General features: G+C 40.1%; 1 protein-coding gene across 2 annotated transcripts in view; it reads left to right on the forward strand.

Annotated features, from left to right (window-relative positions):
- pde11a (phosphodiesterase 11a) overlaps positions 1 to 23,857 on the forward strand; it is a 136,876-nt gene that overhangs the window by 72,700 nt on the left and 40,319 nt on the right. For both annotated transcript variants that reach the window (XM_067443128.1, XM_067443127.1), the window contains exons 3-6: positions 6,928 to 7,017; positions 8,755 to 8,895; positions 8,992 to 9,056; positions 21,613 to 21,745. In XM_067443128.1, the coding sequence (XP_067299229.1) occupies positions 6,928 to 7,017; positions 8,755 to 8,895; positions 8,992 to 9,056; positions 21,613 to 21,745 (429 nt within the window). The remainder of the gene's footprint in view (positions 1 to 6,927; positions 7,018 to 8,754; positions 8,896 to 8,991; positions 9,057 to 21,612; positions 21,746 to 23,857) is intronic.

Below are 23,857 nucleotides of genomic sequence, written 5' to 3' on the forward strand. Positions count from 1 at the left end.
TCTCTCAACGATGCAGGGAAGTGCTTCCACATCAGAGTCAGAGCTTGCAGTGTTTGTGCAACTCAGAGAGGAAGAAAAAAAAGAGGAGAATATCTCAAAAGTCTTGTTGAAATGATGGACATTGGTTTTCATGAATATCCATGCTTTCTTAAAAGCTCTGATAACACTGCCAATGACATCCTGTACACGTCTTTTCCAGTGTCAACCGGATTAAAACACAAAATAGGAGCACCATGCTTACTTCTCGCCTTATGTCTCTCAGTCTGTTGACATTTGAGAGAGCGTCGAGTAACTCTCGACTTTGATGAAATCAGTGACATTTTCAAGAGTAAACCCCACGGACTATTCCTGTAATCTCGGAGAGATAGGTAGGCCCAATGGCTTTTCTGCTCTTTTAAATAATTTGATTTGCAATGAATGAATTTTCTTTTCTTCCCATGCTTATCTACTAGTTTCACGTATGGCAATCTTTTAAGCCTGCCTGTTGGCGCAAAAATATGAGTGTCATTTAGCTTACCCGGTTGTTATTTTTTAGCCTGATAAGTTATGGCTTCTGAAATGTTTTTGTTAGTTTTTTTATTGTTGTTGATTTTTGTTGATATTGTAATGCTTGATCTGATTTGCATTAAAGGGCTGTTAATCTTCTTAATTAATGTTTTATGAATTCGTCAAACAGGTATATTGCCAAATATTGATTGCAACTGTCAGGAAGTTTTGTTTATCTGGATTGTTGAAAACGTAAAACAATTGAACAGAATTGTCAAATATTCGGCCTCATGTTATACAAGCAGAACTAAACTTTGTTTTGGGGAAATATTAGATTCCTATTGAAGCTCATTTCCACCACTAAATACATTCTTTAAAGAGTAATTTAAACTTTTTATCTCACAATTCTGACTTTTTTTCCTCATAATTGCGACTTAATATCACACAATTGCGAGTTTATATGTCCGGATTCTGAATTTATATCACAATTTTGAGAAAGTCAGAATTCTGAGATGAAAAGTCACAATTGCTCTTTATATTTTTTTTTATTTAGTGGCAGAAATGGGCTTGCATTAGCCTGACAAGCTAGACCCACATCAAGATGTTTGGTCTGGAAACTCACCATTGTCAGCTCAATCTGAGGGGCGGATAAACGGTTGTCTTTCAAACTCCCTCTGCACGCGATAGGATAGCGCTACACCAACCAGAGCAACGAAGGTGAAGCGGAGCTCACTGACTGATTAAACATTCGCCGTATCCGGTCGGCTAAACTCCGAACACATCTTCCCTTCTTCCCTTTTTAAGAATGACTTCAGTGCCGTTCTTTGTTCTTTTCTCAGAGAAAAGCTTAACTCCAAGTCTTCCAGAGTCGCGGTCAAAGCTGATTCGAAAGACCGCCGTTCGCCAGTTTCTGTGTTTACTAGAAACACGCAAACGCAACTCGGCCGTCGTCATTATGGCCCCGCCCACCGACTCTATACTCGATGTGATTGGCCCGACCAGAGTTAGGGGAATACAGCTCAGAAGGGTATTGAGAGTTGCTAGACGACACTTGCGGGCAGATTAGATTTGCTGCCGCTAGGGTGCGTCTAGATTTCTAGGCTAGGCTTGCATAGATTCCTGACCACTTTTACAGTCTATTTGCCTTACAGAGAGATGCGCTAAAGCACAGCCTGGTCTGCTCGCGGACCGGTCCATCCTATGCAGCGAAACTTTTTTTTACAATGTAAAAAAATATTTAAAGAGTATTAAGCTATTAAAATCTGTATTATGTAAGCACAGATACAATTGGTCTGGCCAATCCAAAACGGGAATCCTGCCACTGTGCCTGGTTTTGCTGTCTCTGTCACACCTCTTTGTATTCTAGACTGCAATTAGGTTAAAAAATTGAGTTATTGAGACACACAAGACGGCCTCATGCAGTGGAATAACGGGGAGACCATCAAATCTCATGCTCACATTATTTAACAGAATAGGCAAAACTACAAACACATGAATGCATATAGGGACCACTAATATGGTTATTAAAGATCCCCTTTGGTGAAAATTAAGTTTTATATGTTGTTTATATGTCTATGTGGTGCTTTAAGACAAACCATGTGCAAATTCAACACCATGACTACACTTAGCCTGGATGCCAGCCGAAATTAGCCCCGCCCAGAATTTTTTTAGGTCGGCAGTTCGGTCTGGCCTCGCTCCTTAGAGGAGTAATTATCCCCGAACAGAAACTGTTCGGACCAAGGAAATCATCAGGGCGGGCTTTAGACGATGACGGACAGATGATCAACAGTACCGTAATCATGCATGTCATCAAAGGCGCTTGGATTATATTTGTTCAAATCCTAAACGGAGAGCTTGTTTGTATCTGCATTCACCTTCACAATTTCTCTCAGAAATGATGATCATGTTGGGTAAGTACTCTGTGTATCATTAAATTATGTTGTTTTTTTACAACACCGGCAAAGATCATGTATTTCAGCCTGATACCAGAGCGCGTGCAGACAGGGTTGCCAAGTTTTTACAACAAAACCCGCCAACTACTAGCCCTAAACAAGAGCTTCTCCGGGGGGAAAATGGCATTTGGGTGGTAAAATATGTGTTATTTTGGCAAGGTTTCTGCTAAAATTCACACTCATGGGTTTATATATCACATAATAGTCGCTTCAACCGGCGGACATAAAAAACAACCTGTGGTCATAGAAAACAACTCACGGGGAAAAAAAGCGGACTTGGCACAGTGCAGTTGAGCTCTGTTGACGTCACTCCGTTGCTCTGATTGGTTGTTAGTCTGTCCAATTGATGTCTTTCCTGGTTGGGTTGAAACACGCCCCATAATCACAGCCCAATGGAGCATCAGACTCATATTCTGACTAGAACTGAGTATGACCACGTCAGGCTAATGACCACTATGAGTGAACCAAAAAAACGAGCCTTAAAATCTCCTTTGTAAAAGCTTTACGAGCCATAAATAGTCCTCACTTTAGATGAACTCAAAAAAATAGTTAACTGACAACTATTAAACTACCTGGATTATTCATAATTTACAGTAGGAATACATGTTAATAAAGCATTTATTAACTCAATGAGTAACTATTAAGTCTGAGTATAATAAGATGAATAAATAGTTTATAAATCGTTGCTTACTTTCTAAATTATCTTATGAACCACTGACAACTTTTAAATAACTTGTAAATAATTGTATTTCTTGATTCAGAAATGATAAATTGATCATTAATAAAGTGTGAAAATACCATTGTTAAAAACATTATAGATATGCTTATAAATCAAGAAAAAGGCATTTAAAGCTGCCTTTATAAACTGCTTTTTGATGTCTAGTAATGCTTTATAAATGATGAATTAACTGTTTACTAATGCTTAACTAATGTTCATAGCATGCAGTTATTATACTGTGTTATCAGCTTTTCTTAGGGTGTCTTCACACTTGGCAGGTTTGGCTGGATTAAAACGAACTCTGGTGGGATTGCTCTGTTAGTGCGGTTCATTTGAATAAGTGTGTACGCTGGCATCTAAACCCTGAATGGGTCTCGCTCCGCTTCCAAACCAACTCTGACGCGGTTCAACTGAAATATGAACACTGCACGGAGTGATCAGGACCCCGATGTGAAGCGGAGGGGTCTTGCATCACTCTAAAGGGGTGTACATTATCCCTTACTTAGCGCCATCAAATGTACGCAATACAAAATACAATACAGGGTTATTCCTGCATTTCTGCTGTTCCATCAGCACCATCTGCTGTCAGAGTGAGTGTGCATTTTTCATAACCACCACAGGCATTGAGGGGGAAATGATATGGATATGATAATATTGAAATCATCATTACTGTCTTTACAGTGTGTACATAGGGTTGCCACCTTCAATACAAAAAAATAAGGGACGCCTGCCGCAGCGGTGGCCACACCCACACATGGAAAAATAGGGTGTCAAAATTGTACCTTTAGTGGTACAACAGCTTGTCGCTGGGGCAGTACCCTTAAAAGAACAACGTTGTACCATTTTTACTACAAAAAGGTTCATAGTAGTACCTTAAGGCATGCATTTGTACTCAAAGGTACTAATATGCACCTTTTAGGAGTAAAAAGGTACAAAGATGTCCTTTTAAAGGTGCACTATGCAGCTTTCCGTCCACTGGAGGGCGCCTATGCAAAACAAATGCGTAGTTTGATGACGCAAAGTGTGAGCGCAGCATCTTGGGAGATGTGGTCTTCTCATCACAGCCGGTGGAAAATAGGACTCGGGCAGAAATCACGTTCATGCATGCGGTTATTAACGTTACTGTAGTGTGAAGCAGAGCAGGACCGAGTGTTATGGACCTGAGCACAGCTGCTGGAGCGATTGTTAAACAAATACCCGCCTCGCGAATACCGGTACTTTTATTATGACGGGACGGGACTCATTTGCCGGGCGCCTGCACTGATCCGCTCTTCCGGTTATGATTTTGAGGTAATGGAGCTCTGTTTATCATATTAGATACATTTAAGTGTGTTTAAAACGATGTTATGACTTTACTCCGTGTGTTCACTTGTTCACACTGCTAAGAGTAAAGCACTCCTGCCAAATAAAAGCCGAAACCGAGGGTAGCGCAGATATGACGCGATTGACAGGCGACTCCCTCAAATGCAATGCTGAAACGTCCCGGTCCTTAGTTAAAATAGCAATTTTCTCACAATTTACAAATAGTTGGAAACATCTGGGATATTGTAGGTACTCAACTGAACAAAATATATAACACTGGCCTAGTGTTTTTTGGATATTTTACTGCAAAAATACTACATAGTTCACCTTTAAGGGTACTGCCCCAGCGACAAGCTGTTGTACGCCTAAAGGTACAATTTTGACACCCTATTTTTCTGTGTGCACGATGACCACAGTCCCAATGGTGTGCCAGTGCAGTGGTCATATATCATAACTTAAAACATGTTTTCATAATTTGTATATATATTAAGATTGATACCAATGGACATTATAATAGGATATCTGCTATTGAAATCAGTGTGAACAGATGCACTCAGTATAATACACAGCTATGACAATGAAAAACAAACTCAGCTGCTGTAACCTAGAGGGGAGTAGGATAAGAAATTGCAGATTAACTCAAGTAATTTTATAGTGTTGTGAACAAAGATTTTGACTAAAATATTTGTCATTGTTTGCAGAAACACCATCCAAACAGTGAAACCACACCTAAATAACGGTAAATGATATAATATCTACAATCATTTCTTATTTTAATAAAACACTTAACAACATTTTTATTTTTGGTAAGTTAAGTAAATATATTTATGTATTATTCCGTTTTTATAGTCTATTGTTAATTCTATATTGGATGATGCAATTGTTTAAATTTGTTAAGCATAACAAATAGTTGTTTATTTTATTCCTAAAAGGTCCTATTTTGATTAAATATGTATTAAATATATATATTTATATTTATATTAAGGTTCAGTTGTACAGTCAGACACAAGCATTACTTTAATAAGAGATAAGATATATATATATATATATCTTATCTCTTATTAAAGTAATGCTTGTGTCTGACTGTACAACTTAACCTTAATAAACAAATCATACCATAACATCATTAATGTAGCCTAAATTATTAACATTATTTCTTAAAAGGCAGCATATGAAATCTAACGTTATTAATCAAAAAATTATTTTGATATAGGGTATTTGGACCTGCCTCCGCCATTGTTACAAATGGATTCTGCCCTTATAGAAAAGAACCGGCGAGGCGGGTCCCCTCCTCTTCTGATTCACGGCCCGTGAACCTGAAACAAATCAATCAAACAAACCAACGACGGCAGCAACCCAATTAGGGGCAGAATAGGACTTCACACAATGCGGGTGGACCTATGTAAAATACGGGACAAATCGCGTCCCGTATTGCTCGTATTTTTTACGGGATGCGTCATTTTTCCTGAAAATACGGGACGATTCCGTATTTCACGGGACGGGTGGCAACCCTATGTGTACAATCACTGAGCTTTAGGAAGCCTCCGAAAGGAGCTGAAATTGCAGTTAGTGTAATGGACGTTTAGCTTTCAAAACATGTGCTGTAAGCGGCAGACCAATCACAACAGACTGGACCATCTGACCAATCAGAGCAGAGTAGCTCGCGGAGAGGCGTGATTTAGAGGGACTGATCCAATGAGTCGCTTGAGAATCATTGAAGACTGTGGTGATGTGCAGTGTATATTATGAGAAAATGAAAGTGTTTTTTGACCTTCGATGCATGTAAGCCTGTTGTTGGAGTCGGCAAAACAAAATGAGGAGCCTTTAAAATAGGATAATAGGGGCACTTTAATGGTTTACTTTTGATGTTGTTACATCTACCAGCTGGAGTGCCCATGATCTCCACCAGAGGGCACTCCTCCCGACTCCCTTGGTTTCCCATAATGAACTTCAATTCCCATAACCCACTGGCTGGACTCATTACTGTTTGTGCCTTTATATGCCCTGTGTTTTCACTCATTGAGTGCGAAGTCTTGTATCTTTAGTGTCACGCTGCATTTCTGAGCATTATCCTGGTTCCCTGAGTCTTGGTTTTGAGCTTCTGCTTGTCTTCCTGGATGTGCCTGTGTCTTGGCCCTTGTTTTTCACCTAATGGTTGTGTAATGGATTACCCTCAATAATGCAGATTTTGGATCCTCAACCTAAAGTCTTAATCCATTTTTGAATAACTAATGGATAAAACCGTGCAATTCATTTGATTACATTTTGTAAAACTACCAGAATGATCTCACATGTCAGTTCATATCATGAGTATGTTAGTTATTTGTTCTGTTTGTGATGTAATTTTACTGTAATTACGGGGATAGTTCTTTTGAAGGCACTTTAACCACTTTGTGTTTTGGAGAGACTGTTGTACCAGTGTTTGTCCAGGACACATCGATGCTTCAACACACTCTTGTGTCTGTGCAGGTGTTGCAGATGTACCTTCCCTTCTGTGGCATCGCCATCTCAAACGCCCAACTGTTCGCTGCCTCCAGGAAAGAGTACGACAGGAGCAGGGTAAGAACACACTGACTTCATTAAAACCGCATTAGATCTCTGCACCCCTCCTACTGTAACAGGACGGCGCTGTGTGCGCACTGTAAATGTCATGTGGGTGTTTATTACGTAGTATGTGTGCATATATCTATTGATCTTTTGCTTCCTACACGCTCTGTTCCTGCATCGAGAGGTTCTGAATCAAGAAGAGATGTGTGTGTGGCTGGGGAAGCATAAATCTGAGTCGTGGCGTCTTTAGAGCATCATCAACACATTTTCATATCGATCACAGAGGAACATAATGCCAGAAAACAAGAACGTAAAGAGAGAGAATAAGAAAGCTATGGACCCTTTTCACAGCCTCTGATACATTTCCACACTTATAAACATCACAAAACAAATACGGTTTTCATATTTTCATAAAAAAACCTTTGTGTAATTTATATATATATATATATATATATATATATATATATATATATATATATATATATATATATATATATAGTATATATATTAAACTTGTAGTCAATAGCTACAGTCCTTTAAACTTCGGTGGCCTTCCTGTTATTAGCTCAAGAACAGCGTAGAGAGCTTCATGGAATGGGTTTCCATGGCTGAGCAGCTCATCCAAGCCTTACATCACCAAGAGCGATGCAAAGCGTAGGATGCAGTGGAGTAAAGCAGCCGCCACTGGACTCTAGAGCAGAGAGACGTGTTCTCTGAGCGACCAATCACGCTTCTCTGTCTGGCAATCCCATGGATGAGTCTGGGTTTGGCGGTTGCCAGGAGAACGGTACTTGCCTGACTGCATTGTGCCAAATGTAAAGTTTGGTGGAGGGGGGATTATGGTCTGGGGTTGTTTTTCAGAAGTTGGTCTTGGCCCCTAGTCCCTGTGAAATGAACTCTTATTGCTTCAGCATACCAAGACATTTTGGACAATTTCATGCTCCCAACTTTGTGGGAACAGTTTGGGGACGGCCCCTTCCTGTCCCAGCATGACTGCGCTCCAGTGCTCAAAGCGTCGGTCCATTAAGACATGGATGAGGAGTTTGGTGTGGAGGAACTTGACTGGCCTGCACAGAGTCCTGAGCTCAACCCCATAGATCACCTTTGGGATGAATTAGAGCGGAGACTGAGAGCCAGGCCTTCTCGTCCAACATCAGTGCCTGACCTCACAAATGAGCTTCTAGAAGAATGGTCAAAAATCCCCATAAACACACTCCTAAACCTTGAGGAAAGCCTTCCCAGAAGAATTGTTGCAAAGGGTGGGCTGACTCCATATTAAACCCTACAGATTAAAAACTTTTGGCAATATAGTGTATTGAATGCATTTTGTGCTAAAGCAATGATAAATGATCCAGGGTTCAGCTCACATAGACTGATGTTGTGCTCATGTGTGAAGAGTTTTGAAAAAGTGATTGAAGTATTGAGAAATAGTGAATTATATTACTTTCAAGAAAGAAAATGAAATGAGGTTTAGTAAATGACAGATTTTTTATTTTCCGGATGAATAATCCCTTTAAACATGCAATTGACCTAAAAAGTCATAACTAGCCATTAAAAAGAGAGTTTACACAAATTTATTTTGGGCCCTTGCAGAAGCGCACGCATTGGGCACTTGGGAATGCAACACATCCCAGAATGTAATGATGCATGAAATGCACTTCCATCTTGTTGCTTAGCTAGAAATATTTGCATTCGTACACTTGTCTCAACTATGTTTGCGTATTTCCCTGTGTGTGTATATGTGTGTAGGCTCTTCTGGAAGTTGTGAATGATTTGTTCGAGGAGCAGACTGATTTGGAGAAGATTGTGAGGAAGATCATGCATCGAGCTCAGACCCTGCTGAAGTGTGAACGCTGCTCCGTCCAGCTGCTGGAGGACATCGAATCTCCGGTACGCTTCGATCCCTCCTATTCCTCTTCATTTTCCTCTTCCTCTTCATCCCCTGCCTGCCGCATTGCTCTAATCCTGCGTTTATGTCTCCTGCAGGTGGTGAAGTTCACCAAGTCCTTTGAGCTTCTGTCACCCAAGTGCAGCGCTGACATGGAGAACAGGTGCGACTAACGGCAGGTTAAACATTTTCACACACACACACACACACACACACACACACACACACACACACACACACACACACACACACACACACACACACACACACACACACACACACACACACACACACACACACACACACACACACACACACACACACACACACACACACACACACTATGCAGAGACAAACATACTTTAACTTTATATATCCTCAGAGAGGAGTTGAGACCTGGCAGTGCTGCTGTAGTGCTAATGAGGCCATTTCAGTGTGGCAGTGTTTGTTTGCCGTTAACTGCAGGCGGCATGTGTGTTGATGTGTCGCCCCCACATTGACAACCGTTTCTCTGCTACGACCTCTAACACACACACACACACACACACACACACACACACACACACACACACACACACACACACACGCATATAAACACACAATGCTTGAGAGAGATGTGTCAGTCTCACTGCCAAGCGTTTGCATGATGTGTGTGTGATTCTGTGTGTTTGGCCATTTTTAAGGGTGACAAACCCACAACACAAACTGCATCTCCATTTTACGCAACCTAAACATGAGGTGGTAATTAGCTCATTAGAGGTTGTAGCATATTTTAATGTACAGTAGTGTCATCATTTTTTTATACCACTTGCAGCGTTTTGTGATCTGTGTTGTATTTTTCACAGCAGTTTTGTGTTGAAGTATTCATGTATGGTATGTTTGTATTTGTATTTGCAGTATAGGGTTGTGTAGCACTTTGTAGTGCACTTCAAATCATAAAAGTACATTCTAAAAACTGTACTGGCATATAATATTAATGAAATGAGAAAGAGAGACTTTCTTATCACACTTATGTGCACACAAAAAGTGCTCTTTGAAATAATGTCAAATGAAAGGTTTTAGATTAAATCGTGTTTTAATAATCTTTTGTGGTGTTTTAAAGAAGTACACTTATTTTAATGTGTTGACTAACATACTAAAGCACATGTAAAAAGTGTATAATTAAATATTTTAAGTGGACTAAATGTGTACTATTTTGGGTGTACGATGTATTCCTGCTTTATTGTGCATGTATATCTGTGTGTGCAAAGATGTGTTGTAATCATGATGTTAGCTTTTGACGCGACCAACCTAGGTTTGGATCCGCCTTTTTCTGAACTCATTCTTTTACTTTTTCATATCACATATCACCTCGGAGAGGAGTTTATTTAAAATAAAAAATACAAAAATTATTACAAATGTTTTTTGTAACACACTACAATACACTGAAGGTGCAAATAGTACCTGCCACTTTTTGCACTTAATGCAGATAGCTGCTGCCTTAAATAATATTAATAGATACTTGCTTAGAAATATTTTCAATAAATCCAATTTCCAGGGCTTTATATTAAAGAGGTGGTGAATTGAGAAATTAACTTTCCCTTGAGCCTTTGATATATAAAAGTTCATCGTGATATAAGAATATCCTGTACGTTTCGGAGCTGAAAACTTCCTTGTTAGGCAAAGAAAAGCTTTATACACACCAGACTCAGGAAACTCTCAATCTCAGAATATGCCGACCCTTGACGTCAGCGTGTGGTGAAACATCGTCTCAACAGAAAAATAAGTATGCCTGATTCTGTAGCCCTGCCCTCCGACTCGTGTAGCTAGACGGGTCGTAGTACCGAGCAATTAACATGCCGAAGATAGCAACATATTACGCTGTGCCTGGTTGTTCAAGAACACAGTCACTGCATAAGCTTCCTTCGGATCGTAATATTAGGAATGAGTGGTTAAACTTTGCTTTTGATGAAGTTCCAGCTCACGTGGCGAAGACATTGTGTGTGTTGGATCCTAAAGGAATGGTGCAACACACTTACGTGAGTAAAACATGTTTTTTTATGTGATAGTATTGCATTGTTACAGATCGTATTGATTATTTGTACGTGTCTAACAGAACATACCTTAGCACGCTGCCACAGGCTGGAGAATCCTTTATTTGAGATGCTGTTGGTTCATTGTGTGATCATACTCGGACATGTATTTGGCCCGGACCCGCAAAGCCCAACGTCCCGGGGCTATCTTATGTTTTTTCCAGATGGGCTACCAAAATGTAAGCACATCGGCAGGCCGGAGAATCTTAAATAGTGAAATAACATTCCTGTCTTGATGTGCGTTATTCACTCTCTTGAATTGATGTTTGAAGGGCAGTTCGCAGTTTTATTCATGGATTTGGTGGCCCAAGTAATAAAAAATAATTATGGGTGGATGAGAGATAAATCATTGTGTTTGTTTGATAAATAAGTTTTGTGAGCCCTGTTTGCGATTCAATCCGGTTGCAGTTTCCCCACACGCTACCGAAACAATTCCTCACGAGTACTCGCGGGAAAGCCGAAGCTCATTAAATATGCAAATCTTATCCAATCCTAGCCGTTTACTTCCAATTCTTCAGTGCGGCACGCCCATCAAAACCCAGCGTTTCTTAAGAGAGGCTCAAAAGCAGGGTAGAAAATAGCCTATTACTTCATTATGATGTTTTTGTTGACCTCAGACAACAATATATATATATTTTTGAAAAGACCCCTTTAACAGTTTTGCTCCCCAGCCTCTGTGGCTAGTGCTAAGAGGTGGCTTTATATGCCGCACTTTTGGGTGTTTGAGCACAAAACCTGTGGGAATGAGTAAAATTATATGCTATACGTGCACAGAACACCAAAATTCAAGCCCTGTAACAGCAACAATATTCATAGAGAGAGAGAGAGAGAGAGAGAGAGAGAGAGAGAGAGAGAGAGAGAGAGAGAGAGAGAGACGCTGGTATAATGTGTTTATTTGGAGGAAAATTTGTGTTGAAGCATTTCAGACAAAAATTTGACAACACTACATTGCTCTTTATTATTTCATATGCCTTTTTAAAAGACTACAATTTAAAAAATATATAAAAGGCTATATATAAAATTCAACCCACCAAAGTGGCTAGTAGAAGTGACTGCGTTACACGCCTTTGCTAAATACACACACATTTGGCGGGTTGGCGGGTGTTAATGTGTTATATTTTATATGATTCCAGCTTTATTTCAATTAGGAAAAAAAAGCAGTTGTAATTTTGCACCAGAGCTGCAGTGTGTACAGCAGGTCAGGGTTATTGTGTGAGGTCTGTTATCTGCAGCGCTCCAGTATGTCCGCTACTCAGCACTAGTGGTGTCTCAAAAGCCTGAGCTCAGCTCTTAGCCCCCCCCCCCCCCAAACACACACACACACACACACACACACACGCACACACTGAGGATCCCAGAAATAAGAGCAAACCTGTTCCTTTGTGTAAGGTTCAGCAGATAGCTCTGTTGTTTGTGGCTCTTTGTCTAGCCGCGCACAGGTTTGAGATCTCGGTTGCCATATGGGTGCTTTCACACTACAGTGTGTGTGTGTGTTCAGTCACACATATCATCTCATTCTCTGCAGCTGTCTAATGTTCCAGCAGAGCTCTGTCTGGGGAGATCACACACCATCACCATCTCTCAAGCCACCCACAGCATTCGAGGGACAACACATCACATACAATCACTTTACATCGGACTAAAAGTGCTCTGTGAAAAACACATTATTGTCAAACCTTATCTGAATTACTATTTAAACAGAGCTCTATTGAGCTGTGATCTCCCATGTAAAACTTCAAGGAATCTAGGATTAAAACAGCTTACAATTATTTCACACTGCAAGCCTTGGCCAGTCCTGATTTATTGCTCAGATCCAATTTTTGTGTGACTGTTCACACTAGTTGCCACATTTAAAAAATAGAGTGTGAACTGGTCATAGTTCTGAACTGACTCAGATGAGCAGAAGAACTAACTCAGAGATGGCACGCTGTCTTAAACAAATAAATTCGGATGTCACTGAAGTCATTGTTTATGCATTCATCATTTATAAGGTGACATGACGATGTATATGAACACCTGGTTCGTTGTGCTTTTTTGTATAGGGCTGCACAATTTGGCCCAATTGTGTGCTTATATATTAATATGACTAATAATAATAATTATTTATTTTATTATTATTGCTAAATAAAAATATTGAACAAAAAAAGAAATATTACTAGTGCAATAACATTGCCATTATAAAAAAAAGACTATTTAAGACTAAATATAACAATATAATAATAATAAAGTAATAAAATATGTATTTTACGAAAAACTGCACAGATACCATTTAACATGCAGGCAGCCTATGACTATTTCATGAGTTCACACTTACATATTCTTTATAAGGAGTACATTATTAATCATAAAACATAATTTATCATAAAATATTATATTATTATTATAAAAATCTGTGACAAAAATGTCTTATTTTTTGTCAGGAGGTATGCAAAATCATAAACAAGTCCATGTCTTTAATATGAAATATGAGCCTCTTGGGCATCCACTGTGGGTGAAAAAAACTCCTGTACATTAAAGAAAAACATATGGATAATCACATTTCTTTAGAGAAAAGTATTAATTATCCTTTTTTTATATATATATTTTTTTTTTTACCCAAGATAGGATGTAGTCAGCATTACTGAGCGCTAAAAACACGTCTGTTTCCTTCATACTGGAAGCCGGAGCGCACCCTCGAGCAGAAACTCCACATGTTTCTTAGCCTAGAAATCTAGACGCACCCTAGCGGCAGCAAATCTAATCTGCCGCGAGTGTCGTCTAGCAACTCTCAAAACACTTCTGAGCTGTAAACGCCAAACTCTGGTTGGGCCAATCACATCGTGTATAGAGTCGGTGGGCGGGGCTTAACAAAGTGACAGCAGAGTTGTTTGTGTGCCTCTAGTAAACACAGAAACTGGCGAACGGCGGTCTTTTGAATCAGCTTTGACCGCGACTCTGGAAGACTTGGAGTTAAGCTTTTCTCTGAGAAAAGAACAAAGAACGGCACTGAAGTTATTCTTAAAAAGGGAAGATGTGTTCGGAGTTTTGCAGACCGCAAAAAAGACAGAAAGATTAATCTATCAACTAGCTCTGCTTCACACTGCTCTGGTTGGTGTAGCGCTATCCAATCGCATGCAGAGGGAGTTTGAAAGACAACCATTTATTCCGCCCCATATGAGCTGTCAATGGTGAGTTTCCAGACCAAACATCTTGATGTGGGACTGGCTTATCAGGCTACATGTCCCTTAGACAAATAAAATAATGATGCTTTCATGAAATCCCTAATGTCAAGCTAGCGCTGTAGCTGAATAAAAAGAATATGGAAACGCTTTGATTAAACATGAAGACAATAAACACATGATGGCGATATTTATATTTATTATGCAGTGCTAATTAGGGATGTGCACCACTAGCCATCTAGTAGTATTAGTTATTAGAAGAAAAAATTCCACACAGTGTTTTGCTTTATATTTTTTACAAAGGCTACGTTAGGATCTGGAGACCTCATTGTGCAGATCGCTGAAAAACGTCAGTTTCCTTCTCACCGTACGATTCGCACCAGCACTACTTAGAAATCTCTCATCAAGCTTAGAGGATTGCGAATCGTGGGGCTCATCAGGCCAATCGATCGCAAGCTTCTCAGTCGCGGCGGAAAGCTCATCGACGAGCTCGGAGTAGGCCGCAAAAGGCCGCGCTTCCTGGCCGCTAGGCGGGAGAGCGTCGTCAAACGGGACAGGCCCGAAATCCTCTGAGTCGGACGCTGTCGTGAGCAAAATGTCAGCCAGATCGAAAGAAATGATCTCACGTGCGTTCGGGCTGGGCATCATATAATCGTGCGCGTATACAAGCAGAGCTTCACCGCGCGCGCTCGGGAGAGGGAGTGAGAGAAGGAAAATCAGTCCGCTCGCACTCGATGTCCTCGAGCTCAACATCTGAACCACCTCGGGTGCGCGGCGGGGAAAAACGGAAGATTCCTTCTCAAAAAGAGAGAGCCTCGAACGGAGGGTTTTAAGAAGGAGATTATTGCAGTATTTGAATTTCGAAGTGCCCTGAACCGCCTCGCGCGCATGGGCGACGCCCATCCCTTTACTGCACTTACCATGTGGGTTGTCGCTCGATATAGAGCGAGTGCATGGCGGAGGGCAGCGACGAAACTCCATCATACTTCACCAGTTAGGAGAACAAAGTTCCTCTATACGTGGTCGCTGAAGTAGTGAAGGAGAAACTGCTTAAATCCAGTTTTTAAGGGTCAGATATATTGCACGAAGGGAGCGATGCTACCGCTTCGTGAAGGCAGAGAAATCTGGGGAGAAGATGGCCCGCCAGTATAGCTCAAAGGTGATCAGGCTTCAGACAATCGGCACGCCCAGGGGCGTACCCCAAATGCGTCATTACGCAGTGTCGAAGTGAACCTATGAAAGAGAACTTGTATATTATATTCATTCATTACACACAGACTGATATATTTCAAATGTTTATTTCTTATAATTTTGATTATTATAACTGACAACTAAGGAAAATCCCAAATTCAGTATCTCAGAAAATTACAATATTACTTAAGACCAATACAAAGAAAGGATTTTTAGAAATCTTGGCCAACTGAAAAGTATGAACATGAAAAGTATGAGCATGTACAGCACTCAATACTTAGTTGGGGCTCCTTTTACCTGAATTACTGCAGCAATGCGGCGTGGCATGGAGTCAATCAGTCTGTTGCACTGATCAGGTGTTATGAGAGTCCAGTTTGCTCTGATAGTGGCCTTCAGCTCTTCTGCATTGTTGGGTCTGGCATATCGCATCTTCCTCTTCATAATACCCCATAGATTTTCTGTAGGGTTAAGGTCAGGCGAGTTTGCTGGCCAATTAAGAACAAGGATACCATTGTCCTTAAAGCAGGTACTGGTTGCTTTGGCACTGTGTGCAGGTGCAAAGTCCTGTTGGAAAAGGAAATCTGCATCTCCATAAAGTTGGTCAGCAGCAGAAAGCATGGACTGCTCTAAAACTTCCTGGTATACGGCTACGTTGACCTTGGACCTCAGAAAACACAGTGGACCAACACCAGCAGATGACATGGCACCCCAAACCATCAATGACTGTGGCAACTTTACACTGGACCTCAAGCAACATGGATTGTGTGCCTTCTCTTCCTCTAGACTCTGGGACCCTGATTTCCAAAAGAAAAATACATTTACATTCATCAGAGAACATAACTTTGGACCACTCAGCAGTTCTTTTTGTCTTTAGCCCAGGTGAGACCCTTCTGACACTGTCTGCTGTTCAAGAGTGGTTTGACAGAAGGAATGCGAAGCTGAAACCCATGTCTTGCATATGTCTGTGCGTAGTGGTTCTTGAAGCACTGACTCCAGCTGCAGTCCACTCTTTATCAATCTCCCCCACATTTTTGAATGGGTTTTGTTTCACAATCCTCTCCAGGGTTCAGTTATCCCTATTGCTTGTACACTTTTTTCTACCACATCTTTTCCTTCCCTTCGCCTCTTCGCCTCTCTATTAATGTGCTTGGACACAAAGCTCTGTGAACAGCCAGCCTCTTTTGCAATGACCTTTTGTGTTTTGCCCTCCTTCTGCAAGGTGTCAGTGGTCGTCTTTTGGACAACTGTCATGTCAGCAGTCTTCCCCATGATTGTGTAGCCTCCAGAACTAGACTGAGAGACCATTTAAACGCCTTTGCAGGTGTTTTGAGTTAATTAGCTGATTAGAGTGTAGCACCAGGTGTCTTCAATATTGAACCTTTTCACAATATTTTAACTTTCTGAGATACTGAATTTAGGATTTTCCTTAGTCATCAGTTATAATCATCAAAATTAAAAGAAATAAACATTTAAAATATATCAGTCTCTGTGTAAGGAATTAATATAATATACAAGTTTCACTTTTTGAATGGAATTAGTGAAATAAATAGATCTAAGTAGCATATGAGCAGCAAAACAAATATTTGACCACTTTTGCCTGCAGTAGGTCCCTGTGAAGTGCCTTGGCGATATCTGTTTGTCTCGATGTATTCATAAATTCAGGGTTAATTCAGTGTCCCATAAACCCTGAGGTTTCCAACATGTCCTCCAACCAATACGCCTATATAGGTCGTTTGTCACTTCCTTGAAATACGATCCATATGAGCGTTTACTAAAGTGGCACCCCTATCAACAATATTTTAATTAAGTACGACGCACAGGAACTGGAGCACACGGGTGTACACACACACACACGCACGCACGCACGCACACACACGCACGCGCGCGCTAAGGGCGTGAAAATATAGCGTCCATGTCCCTACAATAACAGTGTACAATAGCGTGTAAAACTCTTGGATGTATTTAAAGCTACACTGTGTAACTTTTTTAGTTTATTCTTAGCTAAAATCACTTAGTTCTTTCAAAAATATATGTACTCATTAATGTATATTTACTTCTTTCAAGTAATAATGTATTCTCGTAATTTTATAATATACCATTGAAAATACATAAATGTTGAGGGTTCGGATGGCGGTCGCCATGTTGCTCCTCCATCTTGAAAGTACAGTAGCCAAAGAGGGACATACCCGTAAATTCAAGCTTCGCTTTTCGCGTTTTTACACTCGATGGCACCGTGTCGCATGTGAAGAGGAGGATTGCTTGAGGCTGCTATATGATGATGGAGGATCACTCTTAAGCCCCTTTCACACATCACGTCGGACCCGCAATATTCCCGGAGCATTGCCGGGTCGCCTTCTGTGTGAAAGCAACCACGTCCCGGAATTGATTACCGAATTCGACCCGGGTCGGGGACCTAGTAACATTGCGGGATATGTATCAGAGTCGCCAAGGAAGCGGAAAAGAGAATTAAGACAGCAACGCGACGGGCAAATCAACAAGACAAAAGTAAATATTGGAGTGGCCTTTCCAAGATGGAAAGAGCTCATGAGGAGCAACGATTTTAAAAAGAACGCCGACGTTGCCTGCTTTCTTCTCGACAGGTAATATTAATTCAGCCTATTCGTGTATATTGGAAGTTTTATTGTTGCTTGGCTAATTATATCATGGTGTGCTGAGCATAACACTAGAACGACGTCTATGATAGTTTTCCTCGCGTCAATGATGAAAAAGTATTGTTTACCTTATAACATAAATCCGTGTTCTATGACGGATAACATTTTAACATAAGATTAATATTTTAATTGCATTATAATTTGTTTGCCTTACGCTAGTGATGTCGTACAATATAGGCTACAGAATAATGATAGCACTGATAAAAGTTACTTTACTAAGATTAGCTTGCATTCGTCTGGGAACCTGATAGCTGATGTTAGCAATGAACTGGTTAAAAATAACAAAAACGTAAAACTATTATTCATTTTACATAGATTAATTTGATCATAGATCATTTGGTAAATTAAATAACTGCAAATTATTATAGTTTTCAAAAATTACCTCATCACTTGAGTTGAAGCAACACTCACCGAAGAGGTCGAACTGGAAGCCGTGACTAAATCGGCCACCGTAGGAGTTGAAACGAAATCGAAATTGAGAGGAGCAGAAACTATTATTCACTGGATGGTCATATACCTTTACACCACTAGATGGGGGAAAATATCACACAGTGTAGCTTTAAAGAGGCTATGCCGCAAACTCATTTTCTGGTCTACGACAAGGTAGACTTGCACTGCTCATCATTCGTTGTCTATACTCAACTTCTTTGGACTCTATTCAATAAAGTGTTGTGTTGTTATGCATCTATCTCTCTATTGAGTCTGATACCTCAAAAAAGCTCTAATGTTCAGCTAATTGCCTTTAATACATTCAAACTAAAATGCATTTTCATTTAATTGCAATGAACATGCATTTAAGTGTCCCAATAAAACAGTACAGTCAGTTTGACCTGAAGTATATTCTTTTAAAATATATAATTTGCATAATAAGCGCTCTTTTAAAATTGTTGCTAAAGTGTAAACCTAGATTTCAATGGTACACATCCCTTAGTTTTACTTAAGGATTACATGAACAGATTCACTTGTAAAATATTATTTAGAAACAGAAGATGATTATATCCAGACTGAAAAAATGTACACCAAAAAATCACACTGCTGTGAAATTATATAGCATCAGTATTATACATGACTATCATCCAGAGGGGATTTTATGTGTGCTATTTAGTGATTTCATCCTCTGTGTTGGCTTCTCTAAAGGTACAGCCGGAGCCATTATGTAAGGATGATTTGTCCTCTGCCATGCTTTGAAACAGCTCGAGGCCAAACGGGAGAGAGATGCATCTCCGCCGCTCACCCAGACGCACACGTGCAGATCTCACTTACACACATTCACACGCTCTCATTCATCCCTTTGATTCTGGCATTTCCTCAGACAGCAGATCGCAGTGCCATTAATCATGTGTGATCTTTGGGGTGTGATCGAGAGTATGAGAGAAGATGTTTGATCAGACTCTCTCAGCCTAAAGCACAAGAGCCTGAAATGTACCACGTGAGAGAGATTAAAAGAGAGAGAGAGGCTACATCAGGACTGTGTCTCTGCTGCACGTGGGCGTTTATGAGAGTCTGAATGTTAACTTCTCATTGCCGTTGCAGGCTCCATAGAGCCTTATTAAAATGCAGAGAAAAGTTAGTTAGCTGGAAATTACTGAAGAGGGAATGGCATTGCGAGCAGCAGCTGCCCTGTGGACCTCAGCATCCGTCAGCTCCTCCAGCTCGTCATGCAAGGCTCTCTTCACACTTTGTTCGATTTTTTTTCAGTCCGAATTTGCATTTAATTTCACCCCTTTGTCCCAGTAGGTCTGTTTTAACATTGTAATTTTGGGTCCGACCCATCCTACGTTTGTGTAATTTAAGTGACAGCTGTTTACGTGACAATAATGAGGCCCAGATGAGATCTGCAGCCTTTTTTGCTTTTTGTTTGAGACAAAATCTTGTTGATTTGGTTGTGCTTCGGCTCTGTGTGACTGCGGATGAATGTAGTTCTCCTACTGCTCGTAAAACCTTCAATGCTTAGGAGATAACCAGTTTAGATGGAAAGGATTTTAAACTGACTAGCTAAAGAGGTTACTGTAGCTTTACACAGTAATAGACAAGCTACTTCCTTAAAAATAAATTTCAGCACAGCTACAACAACGATAATCAAATTATTCTTTACAATAGATAATGCTTTACAATGAACTCTGTTAGAGAGATACACATGGCAATTTATCTGTTCAATAAAACACCTTACTCACCTGTTGAGTAATAAAAACACCATTATCTCTGCATTGTTTTTACAACATTTCAAATCCCCCAGCTCACGCCATCTCCTAAAGCCTAGCGGATGTTGATTCTTGTTTTATTACGAGCCTGTCTCATTCTCGTTTTGCTAGCAGACTCTCCTGAGTTTGGTGTTAGTTTAAAACGGGTGATTTCCGGAGGTTGGAGATTAAGCAGCTCCATGTCAATCTTTCTCGTTTCTTGTTGTGAGCAACTAACCTCTGCCACTCCCACAGCAGACACGCGTCTGTAGCGGAGCAACTTTTCTCTATTTACATTAAATAAATGGCCACTTAAGTGTACTTGAAGAGAGTGCATTTCATGACTATTTCTTTTAAGTACATTTTCAAAAAACTCTGCTTTGTAATAACACCAAATTAAAAGTTTTGCATAAAGTATGGGTAAATTCAGATAAATCGCCATTGAGATGACTGGGAAAATGTATAAATTATCCTGAATTTACCTGCATTTTAAATCCCTGTTTTATTTTATTTTTTTCTTAAAGGGTAAGTTCACCCAAAAATGAAAATTATTTCATTAATTACTCCCCCTCATGTCGTTGGACACCCGTAAGACCTTCGTTCATCTTCAGAACACAAATGAAGATATTATTGTTGAAAGCTGAGAAAGGCTTCAGAAAGGCCTCCATTGGCATTCAGGACATTCCCACTCACAAGACCAAGAAAGGCACTAAACACATCGACACAAAGTCCATCTCACTACAGTGGCTGTACAATCATTTTACCAAGCGAAGAGAATAGTTTTTGTGCGCAAAAAAATCCAAATAACGACTTTATCCACCAAGTTATTGACCTGAACTCGACGCATGCGCGAGAATATGACGCAGCTCCGCCGTTCAATACATGACCTGGAAGAGGAGGAGCGCCGCTATCGCCTGAGCTCACAACCGAGACCTACACGGAAGACAATATCTTGGCGGATAAAGTCATTATTTAGATTTTTTTTGCGCACAAAAACTATTCTCGTCGCTTGGTAAAATGATTGTACAGCCACTGTAGTGAGATGGGCTTTGTGTCGATGTGTTTAGTGCCTTTATGGGTCTTGTGAGTGGGAATGTACTGAAAGCCAATGGAGGCCTTTCTGAAGCCTTTCTCAGCTTTCAACAAAAATATCTTCATTTGTGTTCTGAAGATGAACGAAGGTCTTACGGGTGTCCGACGACATGAGGGTGAGTAATTCATGAAATCATTTTCATTTTTGGGTGAACTTACCCTTTAAGCTTTATAGCTTATAGCTTTTTAGAGATATCTTTCCAAGTCCAAAGCACAAACAGTGCTGGATGAATTGCACAAAAGTTGAATATGGAGGGTGTAGGGTTTAAATGTAAGCCCAAGTATGAGCGATAGCAAAAGTGATAGTTGTCTTGGGTTACAGCACGCATCATTTCCTCTTTGTCTTGTCCACAGCTTCAAGGACAGCTTGGACAAATCGTCCTATTCTGATTGGCTGATTAATAACAGCATTGCAGAGCTGGTTGCCTCCACTGGGCTTCCTGTGAATATCAGTGATGCCTACCAAGATCCACGCTTCGACGCTGAAGTAAGATCTCTAAACAGCAATATATAAATGAATAAAGCCCATTACATAATATAAGCATGGCTGATGTTTGGCTTCCCATTAAATGAGTATTCTGGGTTTTAAAAAAAAACTTTTACATGTCCCTCTGTTTTTGCAGTGGAAGTTAATGGGACTAGTGTACCAGAGGATTTAAAAGCAGACATGCAATTTGTTTTTTAAAGCACTTACATGAATTATTCAGTAAAAATTGTATTAAGTGATCTGTAAATTCTGGGTGAATGAACTTGTGTTTATGTGCTAATGATGCAGTTGCTCCATGTAAACAGTATTTAACTAATGAGGACTATGAGTGTGTCAGGATCCTGAGCTTTATTTCATATTTCTTATTTTGAAATTGGCCATTCATTAGTTAAAGGTGCACTATGCAGTATTTTTGCAGTAAAATATCCAAAAACCACTAGGCCGGTGTTATATATTTTGTTCAGTTGAATACCTACAATATCCCAGAAGTTTCCAACTATTTGTAAATTGTGAGAAAATTGCTATTTTAACTAAGGACCGGGACGTTTCAGCGTAGCGTTTGAGGGAGTCGCCTGTCGATCGTGTCATATCTGGGCTACCCTCGGTTTCGGCTTTTATTTGGCAGGAGCGCTTTACTCTTAGCAGTGTGAACAAGTGAACGCACGGCGTAAAGTCATAACATCGTTTTAAACACACTTAAATGTATCTAATATGATAAACAGAGCTGCATTACCTCATAATCATAACCGGAAGAGCGGATCTGTGCAGGCGTCCGGCGACTGTGTCCTGTCCCGTCATAATAAAAGTCCCGGTATTCGCGAGGCATGTATTTGTTTAACAATCGCTCCAGCAGCTGTGCTCAGCTCCATAACACTCGGTCCTGCTCTGCTTCACACTACAGTAACGTTAATGACCGCATGCATGAACGTGATTTCTGCCCGAGTCCTATTTTCCACCGGCTGTGATGAGAAGACCACATGTCCCAAGATGCTGCGCTCACACTTTGCGTAATCAAACTACGCATTTGTTTTGAATAGGCGCCCTCCAGTGGACGGAAAGCTGCATAGTGCACCTTTAATGTTCTTTGTAGTTCTTTGTATTGCCTTTGTGGCTTTGTGACTTTCACATTTCACATTTTATTTTTTAATGACACTTGTGGTCCGCCATACTTTACAAATTGATCAGATTTCAGGCATTTCCAACAGAGACGACATGATTGTAAAAATAGAATAAGGGTCAAGATTTAACCAAATTAAACTTATTCAGATTATTCACTGAAAAATGTGCACACAAAATGTATTTTACTATCATGCTGTTAGTGAAAATGAAATGCTCATAGCGAAAATAGAAAAATTCATGGTTACACAGACCAATAAAAGAAGAAATTCATGCATCTGGCTAATGCTTTTATATGAAGAAATTACGCTGTCTTGAAGGTATAAATTTTTATCAATTATATGATAAACTGTTTGTATGTGAATTTTGCTGTAACTCGATCCCATGATCTTAGCTAACGTGAATATAACAATAATAATAATAAATTCAAAAGAAAAAGAAAAACAATTTAAGTACTGTTTATAATATTGTCACGATCCCAGCTCTGGGTCTTTTGTTTAGTATGGACTTTTATGTTGAAGTGCCTTCTGTTTTCAATGTTTCTATGTTCTCTTCCTGTTTGGTTTCTGTCTCTCCTTGTTGTCATATCAGTTGTTATGGTTACCTTCATTGTACACACCTGCAGTCTATCTACTCATTGTGTTGTGTATTTAAGGTCTTGGTTTTCATGTAATGTTTGCGAGTCGTTAATTGTAAGTCTGGATGTTCTGACCTGCGTTTACTGTTCTTTGGTATGGATCGTGTTTGTTTTCTAATTCTGATGTCCCTGTACTTTTCTGAGGAGTCTTGGAATTAAAGGTGTGCGTGCAAATGGATTCTCTCTCAGCTCCTTTTCTCAGTGATCCGTTACAGAACGACTCGCCAAACATGAATCCAGTCGCACTAGTTTTCAGCCTCCGTCAAGGAGATCGGAGGATAGAGGATCACGTTAGGGAGTGGTATGAAGTGGCACAGTTGTCTGGATTGGACTCACAGTGCCTAATGATTTTTTTTCGA

This window comes from Pseudorasbora parva, chromosome 5, assembly GCF_024679245.1.
Source record: "Pseudorasbora parva isolate DD20220531a chromosome 5, ASM2467924v1, whole genome shotgun sequence".
Classification (NCBI taxonomy): domain Eukaryota; kingdom Metazoa; phylum Chordata; class Actinopteri; order Cypriniformes; family Gobionidae; genus Pseudorasbora; species Pseudorasbora parva.